Source organism: Alnus glutinosa, chromosome 7 (assembly GCF_958979055.1).
Source record: "Alnus glutinosa chromosome 7, dhAlnGlut1.1, whole genome shotgun sequence".
NCBI classification, from domain to species: Eukaryota; Viridiplantae; Streptophyta; class Magnoliopsida; order Fagales; family Betulaceae; genus Alnus; species Alnus glutinosa.
Genome location: NC_084892.1, coordinates 10,124,702 through 10,141,062, shown reverse-complemented (window position 1 = coordinate 10,141,062; position 16,361 = coordinate 10,124,702). Strand labels below are relative to the sequence as shown.

At 43.2% G+C, this 16,361-nt stretch overlaps 1 protein-coding gene across 3 annotated transcripts in view; it reads right to left on the bottom strand.

Moving 5' to 3' along the window:
* LOC133873715 (uncharacterized) overlaps window positions 1–16,361 on the bottom strand; it is a 33,028-nt gene that overhangs the window by 334 nt on the left and 16,333 nt on the right. For 2 of the 3 annotated variants that reach the window (XM_062311459.1, XM_062311461.1), the window contains 4 exons: window positions 10,500–10,651; window positions 10,172–10,312; window positions 9,039–9,347; window positions 148–289 (listed from right to left, as the gene is read on the bottom strand). In XM_062311459.1, the coding sequence (XP_062167443.1) occupies window positions 179–289; window positions 9,039–9,347; window positions 10,172–10,312; window positions 10,500–10,651 (713 nt within the window). In that variant the 3' untranslated portion in view covers window positions 148–178. Of the gene's footprint in view, window positions 1–147; window positions 290–9,038; window positions 9,348–10,171; window positions 10,313–10,499; window positions 10,652–16,361 lie in introns of those variants that run through there. The other variant, XM_062311460.1, reaches the window with a different exon arrangement.

Here is a 16,361-nt window from a genome sequence, read left to right as displayed (position 1 = left end):
TGATAGATTTCTTGACAGTGCACAACTGATGCACCAAAATGATGCAAACAAATAACTGAAATTTACTAGAAAGGCATGAACTAAGTTATGAAAGGGCATGATCCATAGCATGCAAAAATTGAAGTTGATTGAAGTTAGAAGACTCACTAGGGTGAGATTTTAATTTACGAACATCATCTTAGATTGCAGGCGTCCCGTTGGCTGATGTACTTGTTAGAGCTTTAAGTTGATCAAAGGCACACTTTATTTTATGCTTTTCTTCCATTGTCATGCTGATTTCCTCTGAAGACTGGATTCATTATATAGAAGAAACCCCCAATCAACAAGCATCTCAAAAAAAAAAAAAAAAAAAAAAAAAAAAACTGCAAAAAATGGTGCTAAGCTAATCAAACCAACTTGCTAGTCAAAAGAAATTTTCAATGTGTTCATAAATCCAAGACAATGTACCATACAGCAACAATCAGAACCTAACCAAAAGTTTCTTTAATCAAACTAGATCTGAATTCTGGTCTTGTATGAGAGTTGTACCAGACTAATATTTTGCCAAATCCAAGATACCAAGTTCTTTTTTTTTTTTTTTTTAATAAGAGAAATATCATTAAAAAGCGCAGAGCGCAATCAAGTACACATGAAGTGTACAAGAAAGGCATCTAAGAGGAAGAAGAAAACAAAACAAGGAAATCATTAAAACTAAACACTAAAGGTGCGAGAAACGCATCCGATCAAGACTACAAAGAATGAAAGAAAAAGGAAATGAGATCCTCAATGGTTCTTTCTTTGTCCTCAAACTGTCTATCATTGCGTTCCCTCCACAAGCACCACAAAAGGCAACAAGGGACCATCTACCACACGACCGCACTCCAAGCGCGACCACTCGTCCACCAGCAAGCGAATAAATCTACCACTCGAAAAGGCATAACCCAAGACAGATTGAAGTGACTGAAGATGGTGTTCCATAGAACGCGTGCAACCTCGCAATGGAGAAGAAGATGGTCCATAGACTCCCCATTCATTTTGCACATGCAACATCTATCGATCACGATGACACGCTTCTTTCTAAGATTGTCCAAGGTGAGGATCTTCCCTTGCGCTGCCGTCCAAGTGAAGAAAGCCACTTTCAAGGGAACCTTGGTCCGCCATATACTTTTCCAGGAAAAATGATTATCCTCTTTACAAGCAAGAACCTTGTAGAAAGATCTAACATCAAATTTCCCTTTATGAGAAGGAGACGACCAGTGCCGGTCTTCCACATCACCATCCACTCTAGTTGAGTACAGCAAAGAGAAAAAGGAGGCAAAAATATCCACCTCCCAGTCGTGGGCCGCTCGAAGGAAGCTAACATCCCACTGATAGGACTCGCTCCCCACAACCAAATGGTCTGCAACAAGTGCATCCTTGTCACGCGCTATGTCATACAAAACAAGGAAAGCTACCTTAAGGGGCACCTCACCACACCACACATCGTCCCAAAAACGGATCCTAGATCCATTTCCCGAAATGAGTCTGGTATGGCAACAAAGCAAACTCCACCCTTTCCTAATATTCTTCCAAAGCCCCACTCCGTGAGACCCAGGGAGGTCTAAAGAACACCAACCAGCCCTAGTAGAACCATACTTTGCATCCACAACAGATTTCCACCAAGCCTCTCTCTCATGGGCATAACGTCACAACCACTTCCTTAAAAGAGCCTTATTGAAAATCCTCAAATTTCGGATGCCCAAACCACCATTTGAAATAGGAGAGCAAACCTTGGACCAATTAACCAGACGAAATTTAAATTCTTCACCTATACCTCCCCACAAGAAATCTCGATGCAGCTTCTCTATGCGACTAGCAACACTGGAGGGAATAGGGAATAGAAAAAGGAAATATGTAGGAAGATTAGAGAGAGTACTTTTTATAAGGGTAACTCTGCCACCCTTCGACAGATACAACCACTTCCAGCTAGCCAGCCGTCTCTCAATTTTACCAACTTCCTCATCCCAGCTGGACTTAGCCTTAAAAGGGGCCCCCAACGGAAGTCCAAGATATTTCAAAGGAAGAGAGGAAACTCCACAGCCTAAGATGCTAGCCAAATCATCCATATTATCCACATGACTCATAGGAACCAAAACTGACTTTTCCAAATTAATCTTCAAACCTGAAACAGCTTCAAAGGACAGTAATAACATACGAAGATAGAGAAGATGATCAGGATTAGCCCCACAAAAAACTAAAGTATCGTCTGCAAATAACAGATGAGAAATGGTAAATACTCCATTGCTGCCAGAGGCCACAGAGAAGCCAGAGAGGAAACCCCTTTGAACAGTAATAGAAAACAACTTACTAAGGGCCTCCATCACGATGACAAACAAGAGAGGCGACAGAGGGTCACCCTGTCTAAGACCACGAGAGCTGCTGAAAAAACCAGAAGGGGTGTCATTCACCAACACAGAGAAACGCATCGAAGAGATACAATGCGCTATCCAAGAACACCATCTCTCCCTGAAGCCACATCTTCTAAACATATACAATAAGAAATCCCAGCTAACATGATCATAAGCCTTCTCAATATCCAGTTTACAAAGTAACCCTAGATCACCTGATTTGATGCGACTATCCAAACACTCATTAGCTATAAGAACAGAATCAAAAATTTTCCTTCCTATCACAAAAGCATTTTAGGGATACGAGATAATCTTCTCCACAACCCTTTTGAGTCTATTAGCAAGCACTTTTGCTATGATCTTGTAAACGCCACTTACAAGACTGATAGGCCGAAAATCTTTAAGATCCACAGCCCCAAGCTTCTTCGGAATTAAGGCTATGAAAGTGGCATTAATGCTTTTGACAAACCTACTATGAGTATGAAAATCCTGGAAAATCCCCATGAGATCAGTCTTGATCACATCCCAACAGTCTTGGAAGAACGCAAGAGTGAACCCATTAGGGCTGCAACCTTATCACGATTCAACCCTTTAACCACCTCTAAAACCTCCCTTTCCTCAAAAGGAAGTTCTAAGGAAGAGGCCTCACCCGCATCCAAAGAGTCAAAAGCAAGGTTATCCATCCTAGGCCTCCAACATAAAGGTTCTGCAAAAAGAGAATTCTAAAACTGAGCAACATGATCCCTAATAACTTGTTGATCTGAAGAAGTAGAGCCATTGATTGAGAGTGACTCTATGGAATTGGATCTCCTATTCGAGTTGGCTACCCGATGAAAGAATTTAGTACATTTATCACCCTCTTTAAGCCAAAGAACCCTAGACTTCTGTCTCCAGCTAATCTCCTCCTATAAAATAGAATTCTACATATCTCTGATGACCCCACATTTCCCTACCTTTTCTTCAGGAGTTAAACCACGTTGTTCCTCCAAACTATCAAGAGCACACAATTCTTCCATATGCATCTTTTTGCGGAGCTCCACATTACCAAACTCCTGTTCGTTCCATCTTTTGAGATCATTCTTTAAAGCCTTAAGCTTTGAGAGAAGATAAAGCTGGGCGAGCCTTGAAAGCGATAAGACTCCCACCGAAGACGCACCCTATCCACAACCCTTCAGCCTTTAACCACATATTCTCGAACTTGAACGGTCTAGAACCCTAGTGAACGCCACCACAATCAAGAAGAATAGGAAAATGATCAGAACACAGTCTTGGAAGCCTTTTCTGTAGAGTACCTAGGAGCTTGACTTCTCAATCTGGAGAAACCAGAAATCTATCGAGACGAGACCAAGAGGAAATCTCCTGATTATTAGACCACGTAAATGGGCCTCCTGCAAGAGGAAGATCCATAAGACCCTGCTCGAAAATAAAGTCCGAAAACTCCATCATAGCAGTGTTAAGACGAACGTCTCTAGATTTACAGGTGAAGTGAAAACTTTTATTCTTCAATGAATTTATCAAGTCCAAATATGACCACGGAGAGATCCATGTGGCACTCAAATTAGAGTTTTGTTTTAAATTTCACAAACAATGAGAATATATGGTGCAAAGTATGGCGATTGATCTAATATCATGATGTTCATAAAGGGGAATTTTGAATAATGGGCCTTGCATACTATGTTTTTTACGTGAGGTATGCTGGGTTGCCAGTTCCGACGTCATCTCCAGCTTTCAGTTTTAATTGTAGTGTGATGGGGTATTCGAGGCATTTCTTCATAGAAGCAAAGGCGTATGTGCTTTCGGCATAGGAAAGGGTGTTCAGCATTAAGATTCATTGAAAGAAGTAGGGGCGTCTCTCGTGCAGTGCATTTGGGAAAGGTGAGTGTGGTTTAGCTGGCGAAGATGGCAGAGGCTCTGATTTGAGGAGGTGGCTGAGTTTGTGAAATCTTGGAGGGGTTGAAAGCACTGCTTACACCGCTCAAAGATGCTGAAACTGGCATGGTAATTATTTGGTGTTGACGGAGTATGGCGGTGGAAGGCGGCGTGGCTTCATAGTTATACCAGAGGGTCGAGAGGGGCAAGGATGCAAAAGATGTGCCCTTAAGTTGCGAAAGCTCGTAGCTTTCTTCAAGGAGTTTTTCAATGGCAATCGAAGAGGTGTCAATGGTGCTTCTACCCAACTTTCATACGGTAGCGGGAATGGAGTACCTCACTTAGGGAAGTTTTTCATGGGCATGCTCGTTCAAGCAAGGCAGTGAGGTCGCTGGATCCCATGAACCACATGCAAGGGGAAGAGACATAAGAATTCGTACAAGGAGGTGCTGACTAGTGCGGCGAAGAGCACGAAAGCCTCCTGTAGTAATCCTTCGCCAACCACGCCGTTGCTTGGACAATGGCTCAGTACGGTTACTGTCGAGGAGGTACAAGGGAGGACAATCCCAAGTTTCCCACTAAAGGTGGCTGTCATACAGCAAACGTGGAAGCATGACAGAGTGGCTCAAGGGTTTCCAAAAGTGACAACTGTTTTTGTCATGATATGCAAGCCCAGTTGGCACAGCTGAGGGAAGAGAAGGATCAAATTCTTAAACACATGGATGAGGTATTGGACTTTTCTGGGTCGAGGTGTGTTGTTAGCATAAAGGAGAATGGTGAGATAGGGCCGAAACCAAGCCCAGGTTTGAAGGTTTCACCTGATGCTCATAAAACCAAATCTTTGATGTTGGACCGAACAAAAGGAGTGGGAGAATCGGGCAAGGGCCCGATAGTATCTCGTGCTACTCGTTTGCCATGGCCAAGAATCAAACCCATCCTTAAGAGGGAGCAGTCACAGCCTGGGGATGTTAAATTAAGGTTGGGCCCGGGTTCTAGTGCAGGCTGTGTGGGCATAGGCCCAAGCTGCATCCTTGCTGTTGGGTCTTCGAGGATTTAGAAGACGGGTTCTGTAGCCATCGGCGAGCAGTCGAGAGATAAGGGGACAAGGTTTTCAGAGGTTTTTTATGGTAACCATGTATCCGACGGCGATCCGTCTTCGCCAAAGGTCAATAGTGGAAACTCTATTATCGACGATGCTTTGCCTTCACCGCAGGCCACTCAACTGCAAGTTTTTGCTCCACCTCCAATCTTGGATTTCGCCGGAGGTCTTCTAGAGAGGACTAATATCAGCTCTGTTCTCCCATGCGTGGGTTTTGTCGTTGGTTTTTCAGGTCTGGAGAGCTTTTCGAATGAGGGCAGAGATTCAGATTCTAATGATAGTTTTGCTGCTGATGATACGATTGTGGATTTGGGTGTTTTGACAACAGAAAAGGTGGATTTAGCATCTGACTCTATAAATGCTCCCTCTAAGGAAAATTCCCCTGATAAGGTAATTCCCAACTATGCTTAGTGGACAGTGGTGTTAAAAGGGGGAAAAAAGATTTCGTTGGGGTTGAATCTGCCTCCTTAGTCTTCATTGTCAGCGCAACTCAAGGGGGGTAGTCTTATTGTGGGTGAGGAGTTGCGCCTCTCAAAGAATTGCAAGGAAAGTGAGTTGGCTTTCCAGGGAGGGTGCTGCTATTTTTTTGGGTGAAAAATATTTTGCTCCGTTGGCTGGGCCATCAGGAAGTCGAGTAGAAAAAAGTAGTTTGCCATGCTCAGAATCGATGTTATGCTCTTGAGAGGAACCCTTGTGCGTGAGCCTTTGAATTGTTGTCCCCTGGTGTGTTTTTCAATCCTGAGTGCTCAGGATCTACTGCTGGGTCCTGCAGAAGGTGGAGGGGAGGACACTGATCACTGTGTAGGAGTATCTTGTGATGGGTTTGAAGGGGAACTCATGGCGTTGTTAACAATCATTGAAGCGAGTCACAACCAGGGGGAGTGGGTCTCCAATTCCAAATCAGCCAACAGAGGAGAAAGAGAATTAAAAAGGCTGTCTTGCTCCATTAATTATGATTCTACAGGTGCAAGCTCTAGCAGAAGTAGGGTTAAGGGGGTATCTTAGTTGTCCCATGAAGCCTAAATTGTTATCCTAGAACGTAAGAGGGCTAAATCAAGGGGAGAAGCACTTTAGAGTTAGAAATTTACTCAGAGATTGGAAGACAAGTGTTATTTGTCTGTAGGAGACAAAATTGGAGTTTAGGACTTGTAGTATTGTGTGTAGCTTGTGGGGATGTAGCCATGTTGTTGGGCTTGTTTAGATTCAAAGGGGGCTTTCAGAGGCATTTGATCATGTGGGATAAGAGGATGGTAGAAAAAGTCAGTGCGTGGGGAGTTCTCGGTGGCATGTTCTTTTAGAAATGTCGAAGACCATTTTTCCTGGGCTTTTGTTGGTGTTTATGGCCTTAATATTGATGGTGATAGAAGGCTTTTATGGGATGAGTTGGCTGGGTTGATTAGTTGGTGGAATTTGCCCTAGTGTATTCGGGGGAACTTTAACGTGTCTCATTTTCTTAGTGAGAGATCCGGTGATGCCTGCTTCAGTCCAACTATGGTGGAGTTTTCAGACTTCATCTTTGAGTAAGGGCTTATGGATATCCCCTTGTAGGAGGTTATTTACCGTGGTCAAACAATATAGATTCTCTCTCTTGGTCTAAACTTGATACATTTCTAATTTCCCTTGACTTGACCTAGAGGAGGTTGCCTAGATTGTATTCGGATAATTTCCATATTCTTCTTGATTGCGTAAGTTTTCATGGAGATGGAATGTACTTTAAGTTCGAGAACATGTGATTAAGATCAGAGGGTTTGATACAGTGAAACAGTGGTAGACTTCCTATCACTTTCAGGGTTCACCAAGTTATATTTTGACTCGCAAACTATTTTTTTGATTGAAAGGTGATTTAAGAGTTTGGTATGAGGTGTTTGGCAATGTAGAAAGAAAGAAAAAGCTTCTTTTGGAAGAGTTCTTAGTGAGGAGGAGAAATTGTGGAAGGTTGCAGTGATTAATGATTTGGAGAGGACAACTCTTCTGGAGGAGGTGAGTTGGAGGCAAAAATTTAGGGAGTTGTGGTTAAAAGAGGGTGACAAGTCCACAAAGTTCTTCCATCGAGTGGCCAACTCAAAATAGGAGGAATAACTCCATTGATCAGTTGAACGTTAATGGTAAAGTCTCTTTAGATCAATCTGAGATTAGAGATCGCCTTGTGTAGTTCTACAATAGCCTTTTTGCCGAACAACATAGTTGGAGACCTAGGTTGGTGTTGCCATCCGCATAGAAAAGTTGCAGCGGGACTTTATGTGGTGTTGTATTAGTGAAGAGTTAAAATTCCATTTGTTTAGTTGGTCTAAGGTATGTTCCCCGATATCTGAAGGAGAGTAAAGGGTCTGTAATTTACTTTTGTTCAACTGAGCTCTTTTGGGGAAGTGGCTTTGGCGTTATGTTCATAAGAGAAAGGCTTTACAGAGAGTGATTGTGGATTCTAAATATGGCAGCGGGTGGAGTTGGTAGTGTTCAATTGAGGTTCATGGGTCGTTTAGGATGGGGCTATGGACGAATATAAGGAGGGACTGGGAAGAGTTTTCTAGTCATACTAGATTTGAGGTCGATTATAGCTCCAAAATTAGACTCTAGCATGATGTGTGGTGTGGGGATAAAGCCCTCAAGACAACTTTTCCAAACTTGTTCAGTTTGGCTCGTTGTAAGGATGCTTCAGTGGTAGATCATTCGGAGGTTTCACGCAACTCTCATCAATAGAATGTTAACTTTCTTAGAGCGGCTCACGACTGAGAGGTGGATTCTTTTACCTCGTTTTTCAATTTGTTGTACTCCTTTAACCTGAGACGGGGTGGCCAAGACAAGCTTTGTTGGGTACCTTCCAGAATAGGGTTGTTTGATGTAAAATCTTACTGCAATATCCTTGTTCCTCATGTTAGTATTATTTTCCCTTGGGAGTATTTAGCAGAATAAAAATCCCTTGGGTGGTCTTCTTTGCATGGTCAGCTGCCTTAGAGAAGATGCTAACCATGAATAATCTTAGTTAGCGACATGTCATTGTTGATTGGTGTTGTATGTGTAAGAAGAGTGGGGAGTCAATTGACCACCTTTTACTCCATTGTGAGATGGGTAGTGCCCTTTGGAATACCATCTTCAGCTTAGTAGGGTTGGCTTGAGTCATGCCTAGTCGTGTGGTAGACCTCTTTGCTTGCTGGAAAGGGCATTTTGGTAGAATTCAAAATGCTGCTATATGAAAGAAGGAACCATCTTGCCTTAAGTGGTGCCTTTGGAGGGAAAAAAATAATCAGGGTTTTGAAGACCAACAAACAAGGGTGGAATTAAAGGATTTTTCCTTCAAGAATCTTTACCACTAGCTGTTTTTTACTCAAATATTTCTAGCTTTCATGTTTTTCTTGATTTTCTTTCTTCCTCTAGCTAGGTGTTTCTATTGTATATTGCTTGTGTACTTGGGTTGTACCTTTTAATGAATTGTGTTTACCCAACAAAAAAAAAAGGGGCATTTGACTAAAGTGGGCTTAGCAAATCATGGTTCCCACAAAAGAGCGACAATATACTCACACATACATGCACGACACACACTTGTTTATATTATCATATTAAATTTGACCTTTTTTAACATATTAAAATAACCCGGTAATCACAAGAGTTATTAATATTCAAGAACTACATCCTTCAGATTAGCATAAATAGATGGATGTGCTTTATGACATTCTAAGTGACATTCTTGAGATGCAAAAAAATTGTACCTGGAAAGATAGTATTTTTCGTAATATACGGTCAATTTCTGCCTTGAGTGAAGAGATAATTTGCTGAACTTTGACATCCTTATGCATCAATACAAGGACAGAAACAATGGCGTTTATTCTACTTGAACAGTCTTTTGCATATTTAGGAGAAAAAAGCGACGAACTACTGTCAGTTATCAATGACCCCATCATCTTCAACACAAGATCCAGAAGTTTGTGACTTCTATCAAAGAAGAAAAAACAAGGAATGAGATAATAACGGAGTGTAGGAATGGAGGCATTGGGCTCCTCATGATCTTCTTGAATGCACTGCATGTAGATCAAAGACAAAAAGAATTACTGGACCAAGTTTTGGACAGAACCAAACACTCAATAATAAGCTTTGTGATCTTGGAAATAAATCTGCAACAGCAAAGTAGGATTATACACATTATAATATTACTAGGAAAATCATGAGATTTACCAAAACAAGATACCATTCGATATTAAAATCTGTACCACCTAGTATATGGACACAGGACGACATACCTACCCCCACCCCCCCAAAAAAAAAAAAAAAATTAATGGTATGTAAAACACACTTCTGCATGATTTTTTTGGCAATAATATTTGTCAGAACTAAGACCTTAGACGACCCAGCCCACAAGTTCATCACCACCATGTGCAACTTTAAGAGTTCCAGAGAATACACCCTGTTCACACATGGTGTGTTCCCATAATTCTCCTTCTGCACATGGTCACAATGAACTTTATTAATTATGCAGAAGTTCAGTTTTATTATTATTATTATTATTATGGAAAGACTATGGGGATAATAGCTTTTTTATTTCTCCATCTACATGAAAATGTAGGATATTTAATTTTGCACATGCCATGAAACACTTCATTTACATAAAACACATTGAATTGCATATGATAACCCTCTGATGAGAACAGAGAAGAAGAAGAAAAATAATGACTTCCGCACTCCTTGAATAAATGAGTATCCAAAAACAAACCACTACCAGCACAATCAGACACATAATAAACTAAGTTATGCAACGCATACAAAATGATTGTTTTTTATTTAAAAAGAAAAAAAAAGCTACTTCAAACTAATCAAAGGCAGATATCAAACAAGATAAAATACTTACATGCACAACATCAATCAGATATCCTAAAAGGAAATTGCTTAGAGTAATAATACTCTGCTCAGAAAGTCTTGTGGGTTTGGAATCCAGCTTAGCAAGCATTCTGAGCATCGCACAAGCATTGTCTAGAGGTGGCTTTAGTAACTGCGATGCAAACAACATCACATCAAGAAGAATTGTTAAGAACTAATCAACAGATAAACAAAGAAAAAAATTGTCAAAATAAGTATTTCTTTCTATAAATGAAAAATAAAATATGCAATCAAAAGTTTTCAAGTATAAAATAAAGGAAAAAAGTAAGGTTCAAATTAAGAAAGTTTAGTCAACTTACTATCTGTTCAAGTGTTACTTTCTGTAGTATTTGAAAAACAAGAGAATTATCACCAATCTGCGACAGGTTTGAGCAAACAACACTGGTGAGTGACTTGAATGTTCCTCGGTTTCTGATCTTTGTATCACTCTCTAAAACAGGATATATGTTCTCTGCAAAGATCAAAATATCTTTTCAGATTGAAATAATCATCAACCATGAATCTTTTTTTTTGATAAGTTTAGTTTTATTGAAAGCGTAAGGCGCCCCTACGTACACAGTTTTATTGAAAGCGTAAGACGCCCCTACGTACACTGGAAGTATATAACAGGAAACACCTAACTAGAACAGGAAAAAGAAGCAAGAAAATCAGCAAAGCTGATGGATAAAGGGTACAAAAAAGCCATCGACCAGAGATACAGCGTATGAAGAAACAACTCTAACACCTCCTCAAGGGAGCTTTCTAGGTTCTCAAAACACCTAAGGTTTCTTTCTCTCCAAATATACCAAAAGAGGCATATAGGCACCATCTTCCACGTTGTAGCGCTCCTTGATCTCCCAGACTTCCACCAACAAGCAACTAGGTCTAGCACACTCTTAGGCATGACCCAAGAAAAACCAAAGCAAGAGACGATGTTGTTCCACAAAGCGGAGGCCACATCACAATGCAGAAGAATATGGTCTACTGATTCCCCATCTCGCTTGCAAAAGCAGCATCTATCTACAATGATTATGTGCCTCTTCCTGAGATTGTCCAAAGTAAGGATATTACCTAGAGCTGCAGACCATGTGAAGAAAGTTGTCATCGAGGGTGCCTGAGACCGCCACACACTCTTTCAAGGGAACCGAGTTCCTCTAGAACACGTCAAGGAACCAAAATACTTCTTAACCCTGAACACACCTTTCTTGGAAGAAACCCAACTAAGGCAATCTGCCCGATCTCTATTCACCCTGGTAGAGTGCAAAACCTGAAAGAAAGAGGCCAAAACATCTACTTCCCAATCATGCGCTTCTCTAACAAAGCTCACGTTCCACTGAATGGACCCGCCCAAAATCTCCATATTGTCAGCCACTAACGCATCCTTCACTCAAGCAATACCAAAGAGATCAGGAAACACTTCTTTCAGAACCGTATCTCCGCACCACAAGTCATGCCAAAATCTAGTCCTACTCCCATCCCCCACCTCATATCTAAGAAATTTGGAAAAAGTCTCCCGTCCTTTCCTTATGTGCTTCCACAACCCTACTCCAAAAGCCCCTGCAAACTCACGGGAGCACCACCCACCCCACAAACTACCATACTTGGAGTCCACTGCAACTCTCCGCCAAGCATCTCTTTCCAAGCCAAAGCGCCATAACCATTTTCCTTAACAACGCACGGTTGAACAACACCAAATTCTTAATGCCAAGCCCCCTTTTAGAAATTGGGGTACAAACCTTTGCCCAACTCACCAAATGGTATTCAAATTCTTCTCCCATTCCACCCCAAAGAAAATCTCGTTGTAGCTTCTCAATGCGAGAGGCAACACACACCGGAATAGGGAACAGAGACATGTAGTAGATAGGTAAGTTGGAGAGAGTACTCTTGATAAGGGTCACCCTCCCTCCCTTGGAGAGGTATAACCTTTTCCAACTAGCCAACCAATTTTCAACCTTCTCAATAACTCCATCCCAAATACGAGTGGACTTGTAGGAAGCCCCCAAAGGAAGACCCAGATACTTCACTGGCAAAGAAGCAACTTCACACCCTAAAATGTCGGCTAACCTTCTCACTTGAACGACATTCCCCACTAGAATAAGACTAGATTTGGCTAAGTTGACCTTTAAACCCGAAACAGCCTCAAATAAGAGAAAGAGACTCCGCAAATACCACAACTTGGAGGAGCTAGCATCACAGAAAATCAAAGTGTCGTCAGCAAACAAAAGATACGAGAAAGAAGCATTGTCCACTCTAAAGCCATCCAACAAACCCCCACTGACCGCCGCTGTAATCATACGACTCAAAGCCTCCATAACAAACACAAACAAAAGAGGAGACAAAGAATCCCCTTGCCTCAAGCCTCGAGAGCTACTGAAAAAGCCCTTGGGCGAGCCATTAACTAGCACCGAAAACTTCGCAGAAGAAATGCATCGAGCTATCCATGAACACCATATACCCCCGAAGCCGCACCTCCTCAACACATACAGGAGAAAATCCCAATTAACATGATCATAAGCTTTTTCCAAGTCCATCTTGCAAATGACGCCCGGCTCCCTTGATCTAATTCGACTATCAAGGCATTCATTAGCAATAAGGATCGGATCGAGAATCTGCCTCCCTTTGACGAAAGAACTCTGGGATTTGGAAATAACCTTTTCCAAAACCGGCTTCAATCTGTTAGCCAAAACTTTAGCAATAATCTTGTAAATACCTCCCACAAGGCTTATGGGCCGGAAATCTTTGAGAGAGATAGCACCAAGAATCTTAGGAATAAGCGCAATAAAAGAAACATTCAGACTCTTCTCAAACACTTCTCTAGCATGAAAGTCAGAAAATACCTCCATAATGTCCAAGCGCAAAATCTCCCAACAAGCTTGGAAGAAAGCCATAGTAAAACCATCAGGACTCGGCGCTTTGTCACCATTCATAGCGAACACTACCTTCCTAACCTCCTCCTCCTCAAAGGCTCTCTCCAACCAACTTGCTTCTGACTCTAGAATAGCATCAAAGGAAAGTCATCCAACCGAGGCCTCCAACTGTGCTTCTCAGAGAAGAGATCTTGATAGAACTGAACTACATGCTCACCTATCTCAGCCGGATCAGAAGAAATAGAATCTCCAATCAACAAGGAGTCAATAGAGTTGTACCTTCTATTTGAATTGGCTATGGAATGGAAGAATTTAGTACATTTATCTCCTCCTTTTAACCACTTCACCCTGGACTTTTGCCTCCAACTAACCTCCTCCAAAAGAGAGCATCTCTCTATCTCATTGACAATCTCTAACTTCTTTAGGAGTTCCCCCTCAACCAAAGCCCTACTACCTTCAATAGTATCGAACACCTGAAGCTCTTCGAAAAGCTTTCTCTTGTTTCTCTCTACGTTACCAAAAACCTCTACATTCCAAGTCTTCAAATTTTGTTTGAGAGCCTTTAGCTTACAAGCTAACGCAAAACTAGGAGTGCCATGAAAAGAATAAGAATCCCACCACTGTTTCACCAACCCCACAAAGCCATCCGCCTTAAGCCACATATTCTCAAACTTGAACGGCCCACTTCTTGCAGAAGAGAGAGCACAATCAAGAAGAATAGGAAAATGGTCAGATTAAAGGCGGGAAAGCCTCTTCTGAGAAGTCACCGGAACCTAGCTTCCCAATCAAGAGAAACAAGAAATCGATCAATCCTGGACCAAACGGGAGGATCACAAGAGATCGACCAAGTATAAGATCCTCCAACAAGAGGATAATCCATAAGACCCTGATCAGAGATAAAATCACAAAAATCCCTCATGGCAGACACTACCATCTCCAGATCTTTCGCTAGGGAACCTAGTAATATTGAAATCACCCCCTATACACCAAGGCATTCTCTACCAACTAAGGATCCCAGCCAACTCATCCCAAAGCCCCCTCCTATCAATCCTGAAGTTCGGACCATACACTCCCGCAAAACCCCACTCAAAATGATCTGCAACATTCCTAAAGGAAACTGCAAGCATAAAAACCCCCACGCACACATCTACCTTTTCCACCGCCCTCTTATTCCACATGATCAGGATACCCCCTGAAGCCCCACACGAATCCAAACAACACCAATCCACATGATTGCACCCCCATAAGCTTCGCACAACACTTCTAGACGGATCTTTAACTTTTGTTTCTTGGAGGCAAATAATATCCACCTTCCAATCTCTGAGCAAGTTGCAAATCCTTAGGCGTTTGCGCCTATTGTTACGTTCCAAGAGAGAATCTTGGGCTTCATGGCTTTACTACAATCCCCCTTGCCCTCCTTTTACCGTGATTCGAGCAAGAACCTTTGGCATCATAGTTTATAGAACTCTCCAAGTTCTTGATCTCCCTCTTACCCTTCGTGCATCCGTCTCCAATGCGGCACTCCTCTTCTAGACAAGTCAGAAATTCTAACAGTTGCAAATTATGACCCGCAAACAACATCCCTAAAATGGAATAGATCTCATTTGCACACTGAATCACCCAATCAGAGTACCCCAAACCCCCCGAGGCTGGCGAGTAAGCATTGAGAGGAGTACCCGCATCTTCTGCCTTCTCACCCACCTCAAACTCCACCAATTCAGCACCCCCGGGAAGATTGTCGTTGGAGGCCTCACCCTCAACTCCAACCTGCAGACCAGAAGAATCTGATTCCAAAACTAGCCCCCCCTTCCAATCACAACGCTCCCCTCCAGCACTGTCAATGCACGGAACAATCACAATTTCCTCCAACGAATGCGGGCAAAACTCAGTCCTTGACAACACCCGTGGCAGATTGTCAATTTTCAACTATAGTTGTTCCGAAAATTCCCTCACCCGAACTGGACCAGCCACTGAGCACACAACAGAAAGCTCACGGCTGTCCGGCTGTAACTGCTCCGAGGACCTCTTTTCCATAGCTGATCCAGACCCTGTTTGCACCTCACCCTCCTTCCTCTGACTCGGGACCTCCAACACCTGCGCTGGCTCTGTGAACACCAACAACTCAGTGGGGTGAAGCACACCTGTCCGGGAAACAAGGTTGGCCTTGTAGAAGACCGGCGCTTGAGCCCGGTGGAGAGGGTGTCGGAAAACCAGTGTCTGGGCTCTGTGGTGGATCCACCCGAGCGACTGACACTTCAGCGCCCAAAGGAACCGGCGAAGGTGAAGCCATCACCGGCGTTTGAGACTGGCCGTCAGAAGACGGGTTACCGGCGGTTGGGACCAGAGATGGTACCTGCCTTGAGGAAGAGGCGCCTGGTGTGAAGATCCCGGCGTCCAGGCCCGATAGCGACACTGCCCGAACAGGCGATGCATCTGAGCCAGAAGAAGCCGAAGGGGGACGGGAGCCTGGACCCACCTTAGCCTTGAGCACCTTGGGCCCATCAGCCGGACAAACCAAGTGGCCTTTTCCTTTAATATCCCGAGCTGACTTGGAAAGAGCTCGAAATTTCGATTTGGGCCGTGGCACTTTGAAGCCCATGGCAGAAGCTGCACGGGCCCTAGATTTGGGGCGAGAAAAGGCACGACCCAAACCACCACCTTCAACCAAGGCTAAACCCTTCAGGCAATAACCGATTTCCTTTTGAATCCTTTCTAATGACTCTCTCAAGGCACCCACATCGAGGCTGTCACCAGAATGATTGATGCGTGCTGTAGGGAGCAACGTAGCTGAGGCTGCTCCATGCCTAGTGTCAGTCAACCTTCCCATCGCAGCAGAGAGCCCTGCTGGAGCCAGAGCTGTCTTACCCGCCACTGTTTTTGTCTTCGCTAGGACTGATGAGACCGTCTTCCGTTGCCGAGTCACAGGAGGCCAAGGATGGGTTCTTTTCTCCTTTGTTCTGTAATGCATCGCCGGAATAGACTCCTGGGCGTGAAAGTCCTTCGCCAGAAAATAAGTATCACGCTTCGCCGGATTTTGGGAATACTTATTCCCCTCCGAGCATTCTCTAACCCATCTCGGCACTTTAGCCACTAGACCGGAAACATCACCAAAAGGCGCATCCAGCGGAGGGGTTGTCTTCGCCAACACCTCTGCAAAGCTTCTCCTCCCTCTCAAGTCTGCGTGGAGCTCCAGTTCTACCACCATGGCTCTGAAACCGGCTCTGAAGTAATCAGAGACCAGGCGTAATTCCGCGCGAAAGCTATTCCAACCTTGGCCGGATCTTCCCTCCGGGATGAAGATCGAGTCCTTCCTCC